At 41.6% G+C, this 17,415-nt stretch overlaps 1 protein-coding gene across 1 annotated transcript; it reads right to left on the bottom strand.

The window, feature by feature from the left end:
* Nucleotides 1-283: 283 nt before the first annotated feature.
* LOC116321255 (protein FAM171A2) lies at nucleotides 284-15,159 on the bottom strand. The gene is made up of 8 exons (XM_031741052.2): nucleotides 13,595-15,159; nucleotides 9,301-9,528; nucleotides 8,561-8,653; nucleotides 6,876-7,034; nucleotides 6,353-6,532; nucleotides 6,144-6,257; nucleotides 5,562-5,688; nucleotides 284-4,897 (listed from the first exon to the last, which is right to left on the bottom strand). Exons 1-8 carry the CDS (start codon nucleotides 13,689-13,691, stop codon nucleotides 3,403-3,405), a joined length of 2,493 nt encoding a protein of 830 aa, XP_031596912.1. The 5' UTR covers nucleotides 13,692-15,159; the 3' UTR covers nucleotides 284-3,402.
* Nucleotides 15,160-17,415: the final 2,256 nt, after the last annotated feature.

The following is a 17,415-nucleotide window of genomic DNA, read 5'->3' on the forward strand; positions in this document are numbered from 1 at the left end:
GATTTAGTTTGGCAGTGAGTTGTGTTTTGTGTCTTGTATTTAGATTTACTTTAATTGTATCTTTGATCTTGATTAATTTCAGCTGTTTCTTTTCCTCCAGCTGTTTCCTCTTCCCTTGATTGCCCTCAGTATCCTTTGGTAGAACATCTATTTGCCATCTCTGTTTGTTCTGCTACATTCACTTTTCCAACAGCTTGAGTTTGCTGCTTTTCTTCATGGACTTTTGACCTAATTAGAGGCTAGTTTTGATGTGGTTTTCAAAATAAAATCCCAAACACAGACAGACCGTGGGAACAAATTTATTTCTATTTTGTCTCATGTACAGAAAGTTGAATCAATTTACAGTTTACAAACAACTGACCAGGTGAATGAAGCCGATGATTTACTGCACAGGATGAAGGCCTACAGCTCAGTCCTCTTGACGCTCTTAAGTACTATCAAAAACATCCAGCACGGTAGGTTGCCAGATTTGAAGTTTCCTCTCAGGGATTCGGTGTCAAATCATTCACCAAATCTGAGAAAACACTCCATACGCAAAACATAAAGCAAGAAAAGCCACGATTGCACAACTCAATACTTTCCATATCTGGTTCAAAAAAATAAAAGTACACTTACAGCAGTGGACGCAACATTTCAGCAGGATTCAATTCGTGGTTGTGCTATTCTTCAGACTGTGAGTTACATCACATTTTCAGCTTGTTCCGTAGGCTACTGACACAGGCTTATGAACAGCAAGCGAATGGTACAAAGGACCAACATGTCAGCATGACTTTTATACAGCTGTTTTCCCTTCATAAGCAACCCATTACTCTGCAAAAACCACCAACAAAACAGCCGTCAGCCTCTCTGAGTTCACAGTTGTTGAATAGGCAGTGGTGATGCTAGTAACAGCAGGAGCGTGTTGGTCAGTATGTTATCTTTGTAAACATTTACGACCGGAAGTGAATTTCGTTAGAACTGGATTAAGGGAAAAGTCAGTGTATCTTCATGAAGTTCATTTGGCAACACAGTCCAATGCATCATTTTGTGCCAAACATCCTTGTTATCAATAATAATAGTTAAAAAAAATCATTAAAAACACCCTATTCTACATTTAACATGCACATTGTATACACATAAAATCTCATATAGATCATACCATTTACAGGTTTGGTGAAAAAAGAGGATAGATACAAGAAATTAAGATATCCAAGGATGGAATAGCCGCAAGAAAAGTTGTCTGTTTTGGCAGGCATGCTCCCCAGAGTGACGCGTGTTGTTGTTACCGCAATGCAGTGTGCTTATCAGTGCCTGCCGATCTCGACAGTGAGTTTAGGTGACCGCCGACTGCATTTTAAAAAGGGACCGGCATGCCTATCACTCGATCCTATGTGAAAGAAGGCACTTACAGGAGAGAAGTGGTTCAGGCTCTGTCTACAGGCAACCCCCGCTGATCTCAGTAGGATATTTCAGAAGTAGTAAGTCTTCAAGTAAAAGCGGTTTGGACCTACGTTTGTTTCTTGGCGTTTAGGGGTTGTCTACACAGCAGGAACTTGTAGGGGAGGGCTTTTGGTGCCTTCTGTTTATTTCATACATTCATATGCATGCAACCTTTCTATACCAAATGGTCTTTCAAATATCTGGGCATATATTTACACAAGATAAATGGGTCATGCCATATAAAATCAGCCAAATCTGAAAAAAAAAAATTCCCACCTGACCCCCTCGGAAGCTTCCACGGCTTTTTTCCCCTCAAATTTAACGAGGCCATGCAAATTTTTACCTTCATTCTATAAATACTGTCCAAGTTATAGGCCCTCAAAGTACACAGGGTTTTACTTGAGTTTTTAACATCATAAATGTGAAAAAATACATTTACAATGTTAGAAACTGTGACCAAATCAATGTTACACCATCTCCAAGCGTCACAATCTAAAATCCATAATGTTGCTTTTGATGAACACAGATTTTACAGAAACAACTCTAATAATTCACCAGAGAAAACTCCCAAAAAATTGAGTAAACTTTAAAGGATTATATCACCCAGTGGGTGGGATAGTAAGCTATAGCATATGAAAGGTTCCGTTTTGATCTACATCTTTATATCAGGCTCATCTCCCAGCTGTGATTCCTATACAGTGATCTTTCAACACACATGATTGTAGCGCACAGTTGTAGAAACAAGAAATGACATTGGTGCTCACATACTGTGTTTAATCATTTGGATAAATCACATTTATCCAACAATTTTAGGTTCTAAAGACGTTTTTCAAAATCCTCGAGGGTCTCCAGATTTTCTTTGGCCATTACTTTTGTTTAGCTCAAGTGTTCTCATATGTTGGCTTGTACTCAGAGCATCCACTCGTCCTGAGACCCTTTGGGTTGTGACAGAGTGGGTGTGAAATAAAGTTTTTAACAGAGCTTTAATGTGAATTAAAAAGAGCTGAATTTTAAACCACTCCTAGGTATTTTGAGGGCTTATAACTCTGAAAATATCCACAGTATTAAGGTGAAACCTTACATTTCTTTATTACAGATGCTAAAGTTGTTGTAGAAAAAAATCTGCTGATTCAAACGGGGTCAGGTGGGAGGCACTGATTGATTTTTACTGGAATGACCCAAATGCAACAAAGTCTCTGCTGGCCAAAACTCTCACCAAGAGAAGAAAGGCAGAAATGCGTACTTTTGGCAAAATTGTACAGTAGATCACTGTAATATTACAGAGAAGATGGAGATGACACTGAACAGTTCAAATCATTACTATTTGAGTAAGTAATTACAACACATGAACACAGTACAGGAGGAAGAGGAAATCAAGAACATCCCTGAAGGAGCAAAATGCAAGTCGCACGCTGGACTTTATAATATTTCTGTAATCTGTTCACAAGGGCTCAAGGACAAACTTACACAACTTCTTCAGACAGGGAAGCTGTTTCAGAGTAGAGAAGAAAAAAGAAGCTCACATCTTGTGAGCATTTGGATAGAATTAGTCCAGGGAAAAAACCTAATTTGCCAAAAATTCCCATCAGTTCCATAAAAAATGCCATCCACTTCCAAATACTCTGTAAGTATCAATCAATAAGTTATCAAATTATTAGCAAGTGCTCTATTCTTATATTTTGCTCTATAAAATGGCTATTTCCACAGTCGGTATGTGCAATGGCTCAGACCATGGTTCAGTGACAGGTGATAGGAGACGGGGTTCACAATAAACTGGACAGATTTCAATCTACAACTCAGTGGAAACCAGAGGGATTAACTGACAGTGAGGCTACGAGAGTAACTGGCAAACACAAAGGTCAAACAACAACCTGGATATGGATTGGTGAAGCAGTGGCTGTGCTTATTGTGACCTCCCTCTCGGTGATGTCAAAGACTCCCCTCTCACAAGGCTGTTATAGTTCCAGTGTTCATTCAAAAAGCTCACTTCCTGGGGTGGAAGACCATCAGAGGCCTGTCTTCGATCTTCTGCCAGGGGCTCTTCTTGTTCTCATCTTTGTCCTCGGAATCATCCTCTGGACTGGTCATGGAGTCGCGGCGGTTCTCGCTGTTGCTGCTGCGGCTGCTGTTCACGCGGCTGCGTCCTCTTCTAGGAATGGTGGATCCTCGGGAGGACGGGCCTTCATCCAAAAGAGGGGTTAGGGAGTTCTCCTCGGGAGAGACGGGACGTCCCTCACTGCTGCTGGGCTCGCTGTGGTCAGGGTAGGCCAGCTTGGAGTAACTCTTCCCGCCGCTGCTGCTAACACCGTGGCCCTTCCGTCCTCCCGTTCCCCAGCGCTCATCTTTTCCCTTTCTATTTCCAGCTGATTTTCGCTCTTGGGCCTCCAGAGGTGGTTCCAGGTTGACATCCCGCGGAGTGCTGCTGGAGCCACCTCCAAATCCACCACCGCCACTGAGGTCATTCCCAACATCTATGTAGGAGTGGCGCACGTGAGCGTTAGCTCGACCATCGAGAGAGATGAACCACGCCCTGGGGTGTTGTTTAACTCCAAGTTCCAGGAGCTTCTTCTCCGTCAGAGCCTGCAGTTCCCCGTTCATTTGAGCCATGGTGGAATCGTTGAATAGCACTGGGATGGTCACAGGCCCCCCGGACGAGTCAGATGCCCAGCTCGGTTCCTCAGAGTCGTCGCCTTGAGATCCTCCTTGCTGTTGCTGTTGCTGCTGCTGGCCTTGCTTCTGGGAGTGGTGGTGATGGTGCTGCTGGCCTCCTCCCATCTGTGTGCCATCTTTGTCTTGATCCTTCTGGTCCTTGCCATCTTTGCCAGAAAACTCAGATGGCAGCCGCATGTAGTGGGCGGGGATAACCAGGGTTGGCACCATGCTGCGGTACATGTTCTCCTTCATCTGGTCAATGGAGCTGCAGAAGATGATCTGACCTGGTTGGGTGTTGAGGGAAGTAGGTCGGGCAAGGCTGTCTGCTGCTGCTGCGGAATAATCCGGAGGCTTGTCGGACTGGCTTGGGACGTAACCTTGGAAGCGAGGTGGGGACGGGGGATCGGAGGAGTATCCTCGATTGTCGTTGGCGTTGTGGTGTCTGTGATAGTCGGACTCCTTGTTATCTTTGGGGCTGTAGTTCCGGTTGTAGTCGTCATGCAACAAAGGGCTGTCCAAGTTGTTGGTCTCTGTGGCACGTGTAACCTTCATAGGGAAGCTTTCACCCCGTTGGGAACCTGACGCATTTTTACCCTTTGCGTGTCGCAGCATGTGGGCTGGAACATGCTTAGTTAAATCCTCCCTTGAACTCTGGTAGTCTCGCGATGGCGACAAGTCAGATTTGTCATTGGAGGGGCCTGATTCAACATGGCCTCCACAGATCAGATTTAGCCGTGACGTGGATGTGCCCTGGTCTCTCTTAGCGCCGTTTAGATTGGACGTGTGAGGTTTGCCTTGCTGTCGACGTGGTTTCAGACACTTCCGTCTGAAAGATAAACAAAAACTGAAAGTCAGAAAGAAGCAAAATATCTCCTAAAAAAAGGGGTGGGATTTCAAGAAGTGTCTAATAAAGCAGGAACTTAACCCAGTAAAGCCACTTTTTAAGACCTTCATCATAGGCATGATCAGTACATTACTGGAAAAAAAAACTGTGGTACAGTATCTAGCGCATGTTTTTTGCCCTCTGGTGGATTATTTGTGTGCTGCAGTAAATAATAGATCCCTGAATTTGTTAAAAGTGTACACAAGAAACCTTTAATTAATGTTATTTAATCTTTAATTAAATGTAATTAATGTCTTTAATGTTATTTTATAGTAAAAAAAGGAAACATGTCTACTAGAGTATCTTTGCATAATTCTCTGCTCAAAATAAGCTTTCTTCGAACCTTAAATAAGCCCACATTTAAAACAAGCTGTTTTAAATGTGTAAAACAAGCCCGTCCTCTGGTAAGCTATTTTCCTTATGATTGGTCGCCCCTCATAAACAGCAGGTGGGTGTGGTCCGAACATTGTGATATATAGATCTCTTCTCTACTAATATCATACAGAGCGAAGAGTAGAAAAAGTAGGGTTTGCAGGACTAAAGTAAACCCACATTTTTGGTACAAAAAGAAACCTAAAAGTGGGACCTGGACCTATGCTCCCCACACCTGCAGTAGTAGAGCAGCACGCAGAGCAGGATGAGCACCAGCAAGGCCAGTGATCCCAGGATGGACAGCAGGAACAGAGTGTGGTAGGTGGTGATATCCCTCAAGCCTGGATGAGACAAACCTAAACCTGCAAGACATCATTGCAAAAGTTAACTCAGATTCATTCATAGCATGTCAGCTCCCTATTATACTGTCCCAACAACTGCTAGTTTGCTTGTAAAGTGAGTGAGGAGGAAAGAATTTGATTTACATTGATCATGAAATAACCAGGAACTTGGTTCAGCTGATAATAGCTACATGACGTCACCCTTTGGTTTTGCTGTCACCATCTTGGTGTCTGTTTCAGCCAGAGGAGTCACCCCCTGGTGGCCATTAAAAACGGATGCAAGTTTAAGGAAGCTAGGATTTTTTTAAATCACCTTGTTTATTGATTTATTATTGAGTTCCTCAGGGACGATAAAGTGAATCTTATAGTAAAGGCTTCTCCAGCTTCTTGTCATCTGTGTTTCCACAGCAGTATAAAGGCACATGAAGAGTCACCAGTTAACATTTTACCAATAACAGCTGTTTCAATTTCAATACCTGAAGATGTCGGAAAGGCAGCCAACCAGTATCCCATCTGAGGAACCACGACGTTCCAGACAAACTGCGTCCCGTCCTTTTTGATGTAGCCCGTCCCGTTCCGAACCCACAGCCCTGGAAGAAAAAAAATCAGCAGCCTCTAAGTACAGTCATACATACATAATTTACATTAATAAAAGACTATTTGTAAGTTTTAGCACAGAGCTTACCCGTCTTTGGCTGATACAGCCAAGCGGGCACACTCGTGGCCATCCTGTTTCGGGTGTCTGACGGCAGCGGCACAGAGATGTGGATCGGATCTGAAACACGGATCACGCTGCCGTCTTTATCAAAAAGCTGAATGCTGACCACTGCCAGTGCCGTCAAGTCCATCCACCCAGTTTCTGCACCTGCATTGGTGGTAAGGCACAAATACAAACAGCTAAAAATGAACAGAATAATAACCCTGATCTTCATTTTGCTACCAGACAAGTTGGAACCATCAAATTTGTGGTATACGAGTGGCTATAAATGACAATAAATTAGCAAAATAGCAGCAAATTATTTACATCAAGCTTATACTCAGATCTGGGAGAACTATTTCTAAAGCACACTACAATATCCATGCAAACTGCGGCATTAAGATTTTATTGGAAAGACGTAGATGTGTCCAGTGAAACCTTCTCAGACGATCCAGAAAGGCACAGAAACTTTGCCCACACTGTGACACCAGTTTGACAGACTGACACTGACCTGAGCTGTTGGTCTCTTGGCCCAGCAGGAAGGGGAATCCCCCGATTTCATACTGGCTCCTGGCTGTGGTCAGCACAGCAGTGAGTGCTGTGTAGTTGGAGCTGGACGGCAGCTGAATGGACTTCCTCTGGAGCTGCACCAGCGGCTGGTTACGAGCCCCTGAAAAAGAAACAATCCCCGTCCTCACAGTCTGTCACGCCTACAACCACCGTGTTTGTTTCTGAAAAGGTGTAACGATATTGGTTTGAGTGCATTACAGCTGTACGGAGGCGGCTGTGACTGAGCTATATTTGTAATAATAATGCACAGCTCTTCTAGGCTTAAGGTTGTGGAGAGGGGTGTGAATCCTTCATTATCTGTTTGTTTGTTTATCTAATTATTAGAAGGATTACGGAGGATTTGCCACTAAATTTCTTGAAAGGTGGAGACCGCTCTGACTCAGAAGTGGTTCATTTTTGGAGTGGATCCAACTCTGGATGCGGTAACTGTTTAACCATAGACGAGAAAAACTGGCTACATGTTCACAAATATGGATTACTTCGCACTGAAGTAAGTAAAATTAGGAAAAAGAAAACAAACCTGATCGAAATACCTGTTGGGATCCAGGGATTTCATTTATACAGGGTGTGGAGGGAATACAGTACAGTCTCAGAGTTCTGTTGTTGTGTAATGGCTCAGTCACAGGAGGGTAAAAACAGGAACCACTGAACTGTTTCATACTCAGTAACTGATTACAGTTGTTGTGATGACCAAATGTTCCCCCAGAAGTTGAATGTGCAACGCCCTCAACCTCTGAATGTCCACTTTCGATTGCCTGTGAATGCACTTGCACGGGTTACCCGATGGGAGGCAACCTTTCTCCAGACTCAGACTGACTACATTTACTCTTATCTCAAAGGTTTGCAGATATTTGCTGTGTAATTTATAAACAAACAGTTCGCCAAAACATTGCAATCAATCTGAGTCGACCTGTGATGATGAGTGCAATTCATCTGTGAGTAATATCTGGTTCATCTGGTTGCCAGCTGGTTGTATTCTGGTTGTTTTCCTACACAGGTGTACCATTGTGACTGTGCAGTTAAATCACCCCTGAAGCAACTGCATCACTGTCTGTGAATTAATTTCTACATTTCTGTTTCAGATCTATGAGTTTCAGGCTGGACTGTGAACATAAGCCAGTGTGAACTTCTGTGCAACAGATTTGCAATTTCCGACATTTTGTTGCAGTTAATCACCAAAATGTAACAAACAGATTGCATGTAATTAGCAACTTGCCTCCATTCAAATGCAAATTGATATCAGGCTGTCTCTTCTTATTGCCATTTTATTGCTAATTTGACACACCAAAATTGCTTTCAAGACTACTAACTGGAAGTGGGTGCAGAGCCAATTCAAAACAACCATTTAAAAGGCAACAAGATTGCGATGATTTGCAACCATTTTGGTATTGAACCTCCGTTTTCCCTCGTGTGACTGTAACATAAAAATAAAAACTCACGAATGGCCAAACTGAACACTCCAAATCAACACTACAGAACTATCGTTTTCTAATGAGTCTATATTATATTAAATTTTTTAGAGGCTGTTTTTTTATTTTTTTTATTATTTTTTTTTATTTATTTATTTTTTTTTTTATTTATTTTTTTTTTTATTTATTTTTTTTTTTTTTTAGAGGCTGTTTTTACCTGGAGACCCGGAGAGCACCTGCAGGACGTCATCATACAGAATAAGAGTTCCCGGCCTCTGAACGAGCAGGTACAGGCTGACTGCTGCATACACTACAAGAAGAAGAAAATGAAATCAGCACATTTCACAGGTGCAGGAACACTGCTGAGACAGAGTTTGTTTTAAGACTCACAATAATAAAAATAACCATCATCCAGGCAAAAGCAGCTCCATAACCTTAAGGCTAAAGGGGAAAAAGATGGATTCTGTGGGTGAATTACACATGACGCAGTTTTTAAATCCAGTCTCCTCGTCCTCATCGACAGGCCCGACTGAGATTTCAAAACTCCAGCAACAAAACAAAAAAGACATTTTTTATTCCCACAATTAAAAACAAGAGAGTAAAGCGGTGAACGCTGACTTACTGATACTGTTCTAAAAAAATCTCAGCTGTGGCTCTACCAGGCTTTATGGAACAGAAATGCTGCTTCCATTTTAATCACAGCAGTATCGAAGCCAAGCGCACCCTTTGGAGTAATCTTAAAATGGATGAGGTAGGTCAACAGGTAAAAAATACTTTAAACTTCAATCTGTCGACTCCTTCTACAGCTTCCACATAGGTTTTATTATCTACTGGATGTATATAAAAGATGGACATAGCATCTAATGTTTCTATACTCGACATTATAAAGGCTTTACCGTTACGGTACTCGCCAAGTAAAAAAAAAAGCAAACACGGCATAAAATGCTCTGGACTTACGCGGGATGCGGCTGGAGTGCCAGGGCACAGAGTTGGTGACGTAGTCTTGTTTGGAGGCTGTAATAATGACCCATGTTCCTGCGCGGTACAGGAAGTTGACTCTCACCACGCCATCTTTGCCAGCACGGCTGGACGCCAACAGGGTCTGGTTACCGTGTACTTCCACCTGAGCGTCTGCCAACGGGGACAGGTCGCTGTTGTCGAACACCTGGACTCTTATTTGCACCTCTGGAAGAAGAAAAAGCGGGAGAGAGGTCCAGTAATTAGCCAGTAGCTAACTGATGAGTGTTTTGAACAAACAAGGCTAATATTTTGTCAATTATTGAACAGAATAAAAGACAATTTGTCTGTAACATTTCTGTCATATTAAAAGTGAAGCTTTCCAATTTACCACTCTTGTGTCGTCTCATTAAACTGCAGTTTTAAAGATCTAATTACACTTGAGTATGGCTCAATTTATCAAGTCACCCTCAGCTGTCCTACAAGGACGGCATAATTATGCAGCAGCGTTACAATGTCATTCAAAATGACCTACATGGAGACAAGGCCGCATAATTACCATGAAACACAGCATATGCCCCAACAGGTGAAATAAAAACATTAAATACACTGTGTATTTTATTTACTATAATAATTAGAATTGCCTTATATGAGGAGGTAATCAGGCTTTAGATTTAATTACATTAACAGAGATGGTTTTTGTAATAAAAGTTTTCTGAAAAGTTAAGTTTAAAAATGGTAATGTTAAATTTCCTCAGTTAATTATTACATTAACTTCAAATTAAAGTAATTAATGATTTTTTGCCATAAGTGTTCAGAAAGTTTATGTTTAAATACGCAAATATGTTCCCATTAAGTAAGTATTAAATTACATATGTACAAGTGACAAAATTGGGTTAAATAAACATTTTAACTTCATTTTTCCAAAAAAAAAAGGTTATAGAAGCAAAACAGCCCAATATTTAAACACTGATCAGTGCATTAAAAGTATGTTTTTGTCTATAGTGACTTACATTTAGCAAACAGCACCATAAAAGATGCCAAATCATCAGGAGTTCATGTTGGCACATAGATATTTGGGGTGAATAAAGCATTAGCGCGGTTAGCTCATTAACCCGTTAGCTCCGTGCAGCCCCATGCACGGGGGTGATCCACGCTAACTCGCTAACGGAAATTTGCCGCGTTAATGCGGTTATGGCGTTAATGTCATTTTAACGAGATTAACGCTGACAGCACTAATAATAAGTAAGAAATAAAAGCAGAGTGGTGTATAAACACATAGTGAGTTGAAAAAAAATCGAAATAATTCTTATTTATCCTTTACTAGGCATTTTAGCTCCTCCCACTTTAAGCCAGTTTTCTTCTGATTGGCTGAACCTTGTAAACTGAAGGTTTAAACATTAGGTGGGTGGGGCTTCTGTGCCTGAGATGACCAGCTTTAAGGTATCTCCTCTTACTGACATCACACAGATCCCAGACAAGAAAAAACAGTTTAAAGCTGAAGGTTTAGGTCAGTCTGCAGCATGATCTATTGTGCATCCACCGTAGTAACAATATATCTCCCTGACAGAAAATTAGGAAACACAAAATAGGTCTCCTTTAGGGCATCAGCGACTATAACATCACCAGGAGGTGTAACTTATGTTGACCCCACAGCATGTATATTATGAGTCAACAGATGTGACTGAAGAAGAATGCATTCAGAGTTTTAAATGTATTGACCGGTGAGTTTTATGTGCTGTCAGTGCTGCTGCTGCAGACTAATCACTTCCAGCAGGGGATGATTGTTGTTGTTAGTTTGACGATGATGTTTGTAGTCATCACAGCCACACCCGTCATAAATCCGTTGCGTGGCTATTTCTGCCCCTCATCCCCTCATCATTCTTTTCAGCCCGGGAACATTTTCTCATCTCGTCTCTTGGACGACGTAGATGTGGGTCATGCTGGGGATGTTCCCATGGATACAAGCTGACACTCCAAAAAGCTGGCTTGTTGTGTTTCAGTCCCTGAAGGACTGCAAGCTAAAACCGCGCAGGCCTCCAGCGACAAACCCCTCGATGCACAACTCTTCCAGAGACAGCAGCTAATGGCTGCATTCAGATAATAAGCAGTATGTTTGTGTGTGGGTGTTTGTGTGTCCATATCCATTGTGGATGCATAAATGCTGCCATCCATTAACATAAATGGTCCAATAAAGGCTCCTTTGTGTGTGTGCGTGTAGAGAGGATTTCCTCAATCTGGGCTCCGCACTTGAAGGCTTGAAGCAGCTCCACTGACACAAACACTGAGAGTCACAGTGTCACAGTGAGACACAGTGGGAATTTTTCACTCCCTCAGTGTCCTTCAAAAGTGATTCAGTGGATGCATCTCAGAACCCAACCTAAATTCACCGAATGGTTCTCAAAGTCGGAGGCAGGAAGCCTCTAATTTCCTGTACAGTTTGCACTTTTCTTTTAATATAATTGCCATAAACTGATCTTTAGTCACTGAAATGTCAAAGTGGCATTGTTTTTGTGTTTTACAGAGAGACTATTTAATGGCTCCGATTGTGTTTATCATACCTGCGCTGTTTCTGTTATCTCTGACTTTATGTTTTAAATTTATATGCATAAAGGAGTAAACCTGACTCAATATGGATGCAAAGAAAAATCTGCAGATGGATTACACTTTGGTGTAAGCTTGATTTGATTTAATCTATTTCCTCCCAAAACAAGCAGCATCCCCACCAACACACATAGCAAACAATGTATGGTTTGTTTTTCACATCTGGAGTTTATTTATTACTAATGTTTGGCCTCGACCAACTTGGGCTTTGTCCATTAAATGACCAAACTGTTAGAAAAGAGTGAAATGTTCACAGAAATTCAGTGTAACATCATTTGCTTTTTTTTTTAAACTAACACATGTTTGGCCTTGCTTTCAGCCACATGTGCAGTTTTCTCATGGGCCACATTTGTCTTCGACCAACAATGTTGGCTCAGGGTGAATCTGGCTGCTCCAACTCAGTCACAGGTCCACAGTGCAAGGGCCCAATGTCAGGTGTGTCGTGACAGTGGGGCCACAGCTGACCCAAAGAACACCTGCCAGGGCTGTAACCGAGCAGTAAGTACATAAAGTGGCACAACTTAGGCCTGAATGTGTCAGCAATGTGACATTTCTAAATGCAGGAATAGATTTGTAGCATTGTGCAAATGCTTGCAGGTCTGGAGAACTGCTGAGCTGTTCCCGAAACAAGCCTGACGCATCAATTAAATAACAATTTCCTCCCTCGAGGCAAAGGTGCAAAATCTATGTTAAAAAGTTAGACTCTAGGAGACAAAACATTTCTTAAAGGAGAGGTGGAAGCAGCATTCAGACCCTTTTGCTAAAAGTAAAAGTGACAATATGAAAACTAAAGTGAAGAATTATCAATAAAATCTACATAATAAAAGATACAGGACCACTAAAAAGCATTTTAGGAACGGTTTCACAATCTTCTGTAGTTCCAGTTTATTATTAGCTTGCTTTTGATACGTGACTCTACAAATAAGGACGATGATTAAAAAGAAGAGCATTTCCTTCTACAGTGTGGGGCTGTAAACGGAGAAGGTCACAGCAGGAAAGCACTGCAAGTAACTCAAATACTCAGTTACGTTCCTCCACTCTCTGTGCCTGTGACCATTCATGCATGTCAAAAATAGCTTCAGGCATGCATAATGCAAAGTAATTACATAATGTCCTTAAACATGCACCACAATAATATAAACACGGGGTATTTTAAGGCCTCTGCTGAAGCATTATTTAACGGAACAATAGCGGGGGTTTTTTTCTCATGCAGGGAAACTGATTTTGGAGTGAAGAAATCTAAAATGTTGGCTCAGGGACTGACACATTTCCAAGACCGCAGGCCCTCCTGCTCTCACTGTTACTAACTGTGCAAAGCAACAATGACACACATGAAGGCCCGGCTTAGTTGGGCCTGACACTGCACAGGAACAACAGACTCAGGCCTGCACTCACATCTGAATCTCTCACATCTGCACAGCACGGGAGCATAACCAGCTCACGGCCACCAGCGTGGCCTCTCTGTCAGAGCAGCTTGCAGATATTAAAGAATCTATACCGCCAAAAGACGACGCTATCCCGGGGCAAGCACGGCAAAAAGCCTCGCCTGTAATTATCCGTAAATATCTTTCAGGTTGGCATAAAATCAGGGCGCATCGCTGCACAGATCGACTGATTGTCGACAAAAGCCGTAAAAATGCAACCACTCCCATCTCCTCATTGTGCTGCATCCCCCGTATGGCGAGCTTACCCAGTGCTCCCTGATCTGGAAGAGATTTGGCCAGCGCCTCCCAAACCGCGCACACCGACACGAAGAGGAGCAAACGGGAGATGCAGTTGGCTGGCATCCTTGCAGCTACATCTCTAGTCCCAGACCGGCGGCCGTGTGTCCATATTTCTGATTTTTTTCCCCCCTTCAGACGGCTTTGAATGGAGCCGAGATGCTGCCGACTGTGTGGGCTTCGCCTTGTTTTTATTGTCTGAGGAGGAGCGCAGGAAAGGGAGCTACGTTTCCCTCTGCTGATCTCCAGTGGAACAGCGACCCATCTGCACTACTCTGATACCAATCTGGACCCTTCATGGAGGTCAAAGCCCCTGCTCGGAATGTGATTATTATTAATTATTAGATTATTAATCTCAGTTTTTCAGCTTTTTTTTTTTTTTTTTTTTATCAATGCGTGGAACAGAGGGCATCTTTAAAAGCCTGTATTAGGATAAACCTCAATAACAGACCAGTAATGACTAAAACCAAAATAATAATCTAGTTCATCAGCGATAAACAAGGTCAGATATAACAGAAGGATAATGCAGTGTTGTTTCTGATGGCATCTGTCATAATAGGTGGTGACCTTTTGCTAATCATGCATTTTGGAGGAGGCCAAAACTGACTAATAGCTGGAGTTTAATGCTACAAAACCATCAAATATTCCCACCTGAAAAGCTGCTAAATGTTTTGTAGTTTCTTGCTTTTTTTCATGATAAAAAGAATCTAAACTGTTACTGGACATCCCAGCAAATTCATCCCAAGGTCAGACTGCAATGCTCAGAAAAACTGCAGGCCTCAAAATGTTTGTTCATGACAGTATAATTAGAAGAAAACCGAACAAGTGTGGTTTATTTGGAAGGTTTGCAGAGAGAAAGCTGTTCTCTGTGGAAAGAACAATGCAGAATAGCTTCGGTCTGCAAAGTTGCATCTGGACAAACCACAACACTTCTGGAACAATGTCCTTTGGACAGATGAGACCAAAATGGCGATGTTTGTCAATGATCCACCACGTCTGGAGAAAACCAAACACAGCACATCAGCACAAGCATCCCATACTGACTGTCAGCACAGGCATGGAGGGCTGATGAGTTGGGCCTGTTCTGCAGCCACAGGACTGGGTGTCTTCCAGTCATTGAGTCGACCGTGAACTCCTCTGTATACCAAAGTATTCAAACGAGACTACATCTGTCTGGGAGCTAAAGCTCGGCACAAACTGGATTATGCAACAGAATCTCTGCATAAATGAATTCCTTCAAACCTCAATGAACTGAAACAAAACATAAGACTTTCACAGCACATCCAAGTGTCCATGGACCTGGGTGATCGAGCATGCATCAGGTCATACAGAGAAATATTACTTTAAGTTATTGCTGTTAAAGGTAGTTCTGAAAGTATTCAGGCACGGGTGTATTTGGTTTTGTTTGTTTCAGAGCCCTGCAAAAACTTTTTTTTTCTTCATATAATGAGTTTCTCTTCTGTGGACAGGTATAAAACCTTCACTAAATTATTTTATAGTTTTCAGTCACCTTAAAATATTTTTGGTACGTTATCTTTAACTTCTCCCACCTTTTTTGATCTTATCTTACATATCTATATGTGCCTGCCTGACTGAGCCTGATTGACACAGGATAATATAACATTTTTTTTATCCATTTGAAACTTGTTCTTGAAATTGGACTTCTTTTTCAAATCTAGCTTTATTCGTTCTTGTCTTCACTCATTTGTAAGGAAGAAGTCACCTTCAGGTTCAATATTAGCCCTAATGAGTCAGCGTGTGTATTTGGGTGTTTTAGTGGTTAAATCTATGTCAAACGTTAACTTTGAGAGGCTTCAGTGTTTCTTTTAATTTGTGCATATACAGTAAATATCAAAGGAAAATTTAAACTTTTCACTTAAACTCTTAGTTGAACATCTAGGGTTTGGGTTACACCGATATCCAGCCAGCTGGAAAAGCCTTTAACAGCAACAATGTAATGCAGAACTGAATGTAGGAAGGTAACACCTTCTAGTTTCTGAAAGTGTGCTTGTTTAGCATCCAGCTAAAACAAAAGTCAACTCTAGATGGGGCGCTGAGCTGGAGCAGGGGTGTCAAACATGAGGCCTGGGGGCCAGAATTGGCATGCCAATCCGGTCCAGCTTTGGAGGAGCCATGCTGACAGCAGCATTTATTTTATCATGTAGAAAAAATAAGACATACTGCTGAAATTACATTTCCTTTTCTCATGTTAAGACATTTGGAAAATATACGATACGATATGATGTGATATCAGTGTGAGCTGTATGTGGCTCTTGTTGTAAAGTCAAAAGGAATAGCTATAAACACGAGGGATGCTCGGACATTTGAATACAAGAATAGCAAAAACCTCCAGCAGCTGGGGAGGGTGACTGGCCGGAAACAGGTGTTGAAGACAACACAGGTGAAACTAATCAGAGGGGGGAAACCATCACAAAAGAAGGAAAACCAACCAAGATCAGTCGTTATAAGAGAGAGACGCAGTGCTCAAAGAGTCTTGAATCGAAATATACGAGTGAATTCAGTAACAGAAAAGATGGCAGCAGAAGCAGAATTTAGGAGAAAAAAGCATTTTAACCACATTTTTGAGGCAAAGTTTTAAAACTTTTTCGTGTTTTGTTCCTGGTGATTCTATGCATGCACCTTTTATGTCTTGTTGATCATTTAAATTATGCTAAATCTAAATAATGCTTCAAAATAAATAAATGCAATGAGTTTTAACGACTTTGGTTTTGCTATGTCTGCTATTCTGATGAGGAACTCGGTAAATCTAACTATAAATCTATCTGTCTTTGGTTTCTTTGAGCAGAAAAGTTAAAGCACAGTGATTTTTTCTCTCGCTCTGTTATTCACATTAGGGCAGAAATTCACAGACGGGCTTAGTGCTGGACTCTGTTCAGATCTTCCCTTCGATCCAGGTTTCTTTCTGTCTACTTTCATCACTCACCAACGGCAGCCGGCTGTCATATTTATCATCTTTATTATTTAATTAAAAATTCTTTGGCTCAAGGATTTTTTTTCCCAGGCAATGTACAGAGGTGTTTGTAGATTTATTGTTATTAAAAAAAGTGATACATTTGGCACAGTGGTATTTCATTTTCATTACAGAAATCAAATCTCCTGTCTGTGGGGCTTTTCACATCTGCTTAGAGGATTTTATTGATGTATGAAATCAGGTGAAAATTTAGAAAATGTTTGGCTGAGCTCAAATATGAAGGAACGGGACTAAACAAACCTTTGATATTGTAACGTTTTACTATGGAGTTCAGTGTAATCCTGGTTGTAATCGCTGTGTGACCAGGTTTGCATGGATTCATGCCTGTCGTTAAGTTGAAAGCAAATTTAAAAAGAGGTTTACTTCAAACACAGAAACTTTGGTCACGTTTTAGACGAGCAGCAGGTGACACAGGTGAGAGAAAACGATGCCATGAGATTAAAAGATCTTGTGGAGGACAGTTGGATTTTTCAAAGCATCGTCTCTGAAAGTGTGTCCACCTGAGACAGACATGTCTGACTGCACAAGCGTCCATTAGAGGAGAACAGTGAGAGTATAAGAGCTTAGGCGCTTTCTTTTTTTGCAAAGCTAGGATAGTTGAGTTGGATGCAAATGAGATGCTGCACATTTTTATGTGTGTGGATGAGGCAGGATTTGACTTGAATAAAGTAAAGAGGCCTGAGTGGATGTGCCAGACCATCATAATGTGTGTTGCTAATGCTCAGCATGGGGTAATTCACCATGCTGCATCCTTGGGAGCTGTGCCACAGACTGGCTTCTTCAGCTGTTATACATGGC

This window comes from Oreochromis aureus, linkage group 8 (assembly GCF_013358895.1).
Source record: "Oreochromis aureus strain Israel breed Guangdong linkage group 8, ZZ_aureus, whole genome shotgun sequence".
NCBI classification, from domain to species: Eukaryota; Metazoa; Chordata; class Actinopteri; order Cichliformes; family Cichlidae; genus Oreochromis; species Oreochromis aureus.

What these genes read in the sequence shown, in the direction of transcription:
- LOC116321255 (XM_031741052.2), bottom strand. Translation starts at nt 13,691, where the DNA reads ATGCCAGCCAACTGCATCTCCCGTTTGCTCCTCTTCGTGTCGGTGTGC. An exon ending in TCCAGATCAGGGAGCACTGG is followed by an intron (nt 9,529 to 13,594) that starts GTAAGCTCGCCA and finishes TTCTTCTTCCAG; the next exon opens with AGGTGCAAATAAGAGTCCAG. An exon ending in TGCCTTTCCGACATCTTCAG is followed by an intron (nt 5,689 to 6,143) that starts GTATTGAAATTG and finishes GATGTCTTGCAG; the next exon opens with GTTTAGGTTTGTCTCATCCA.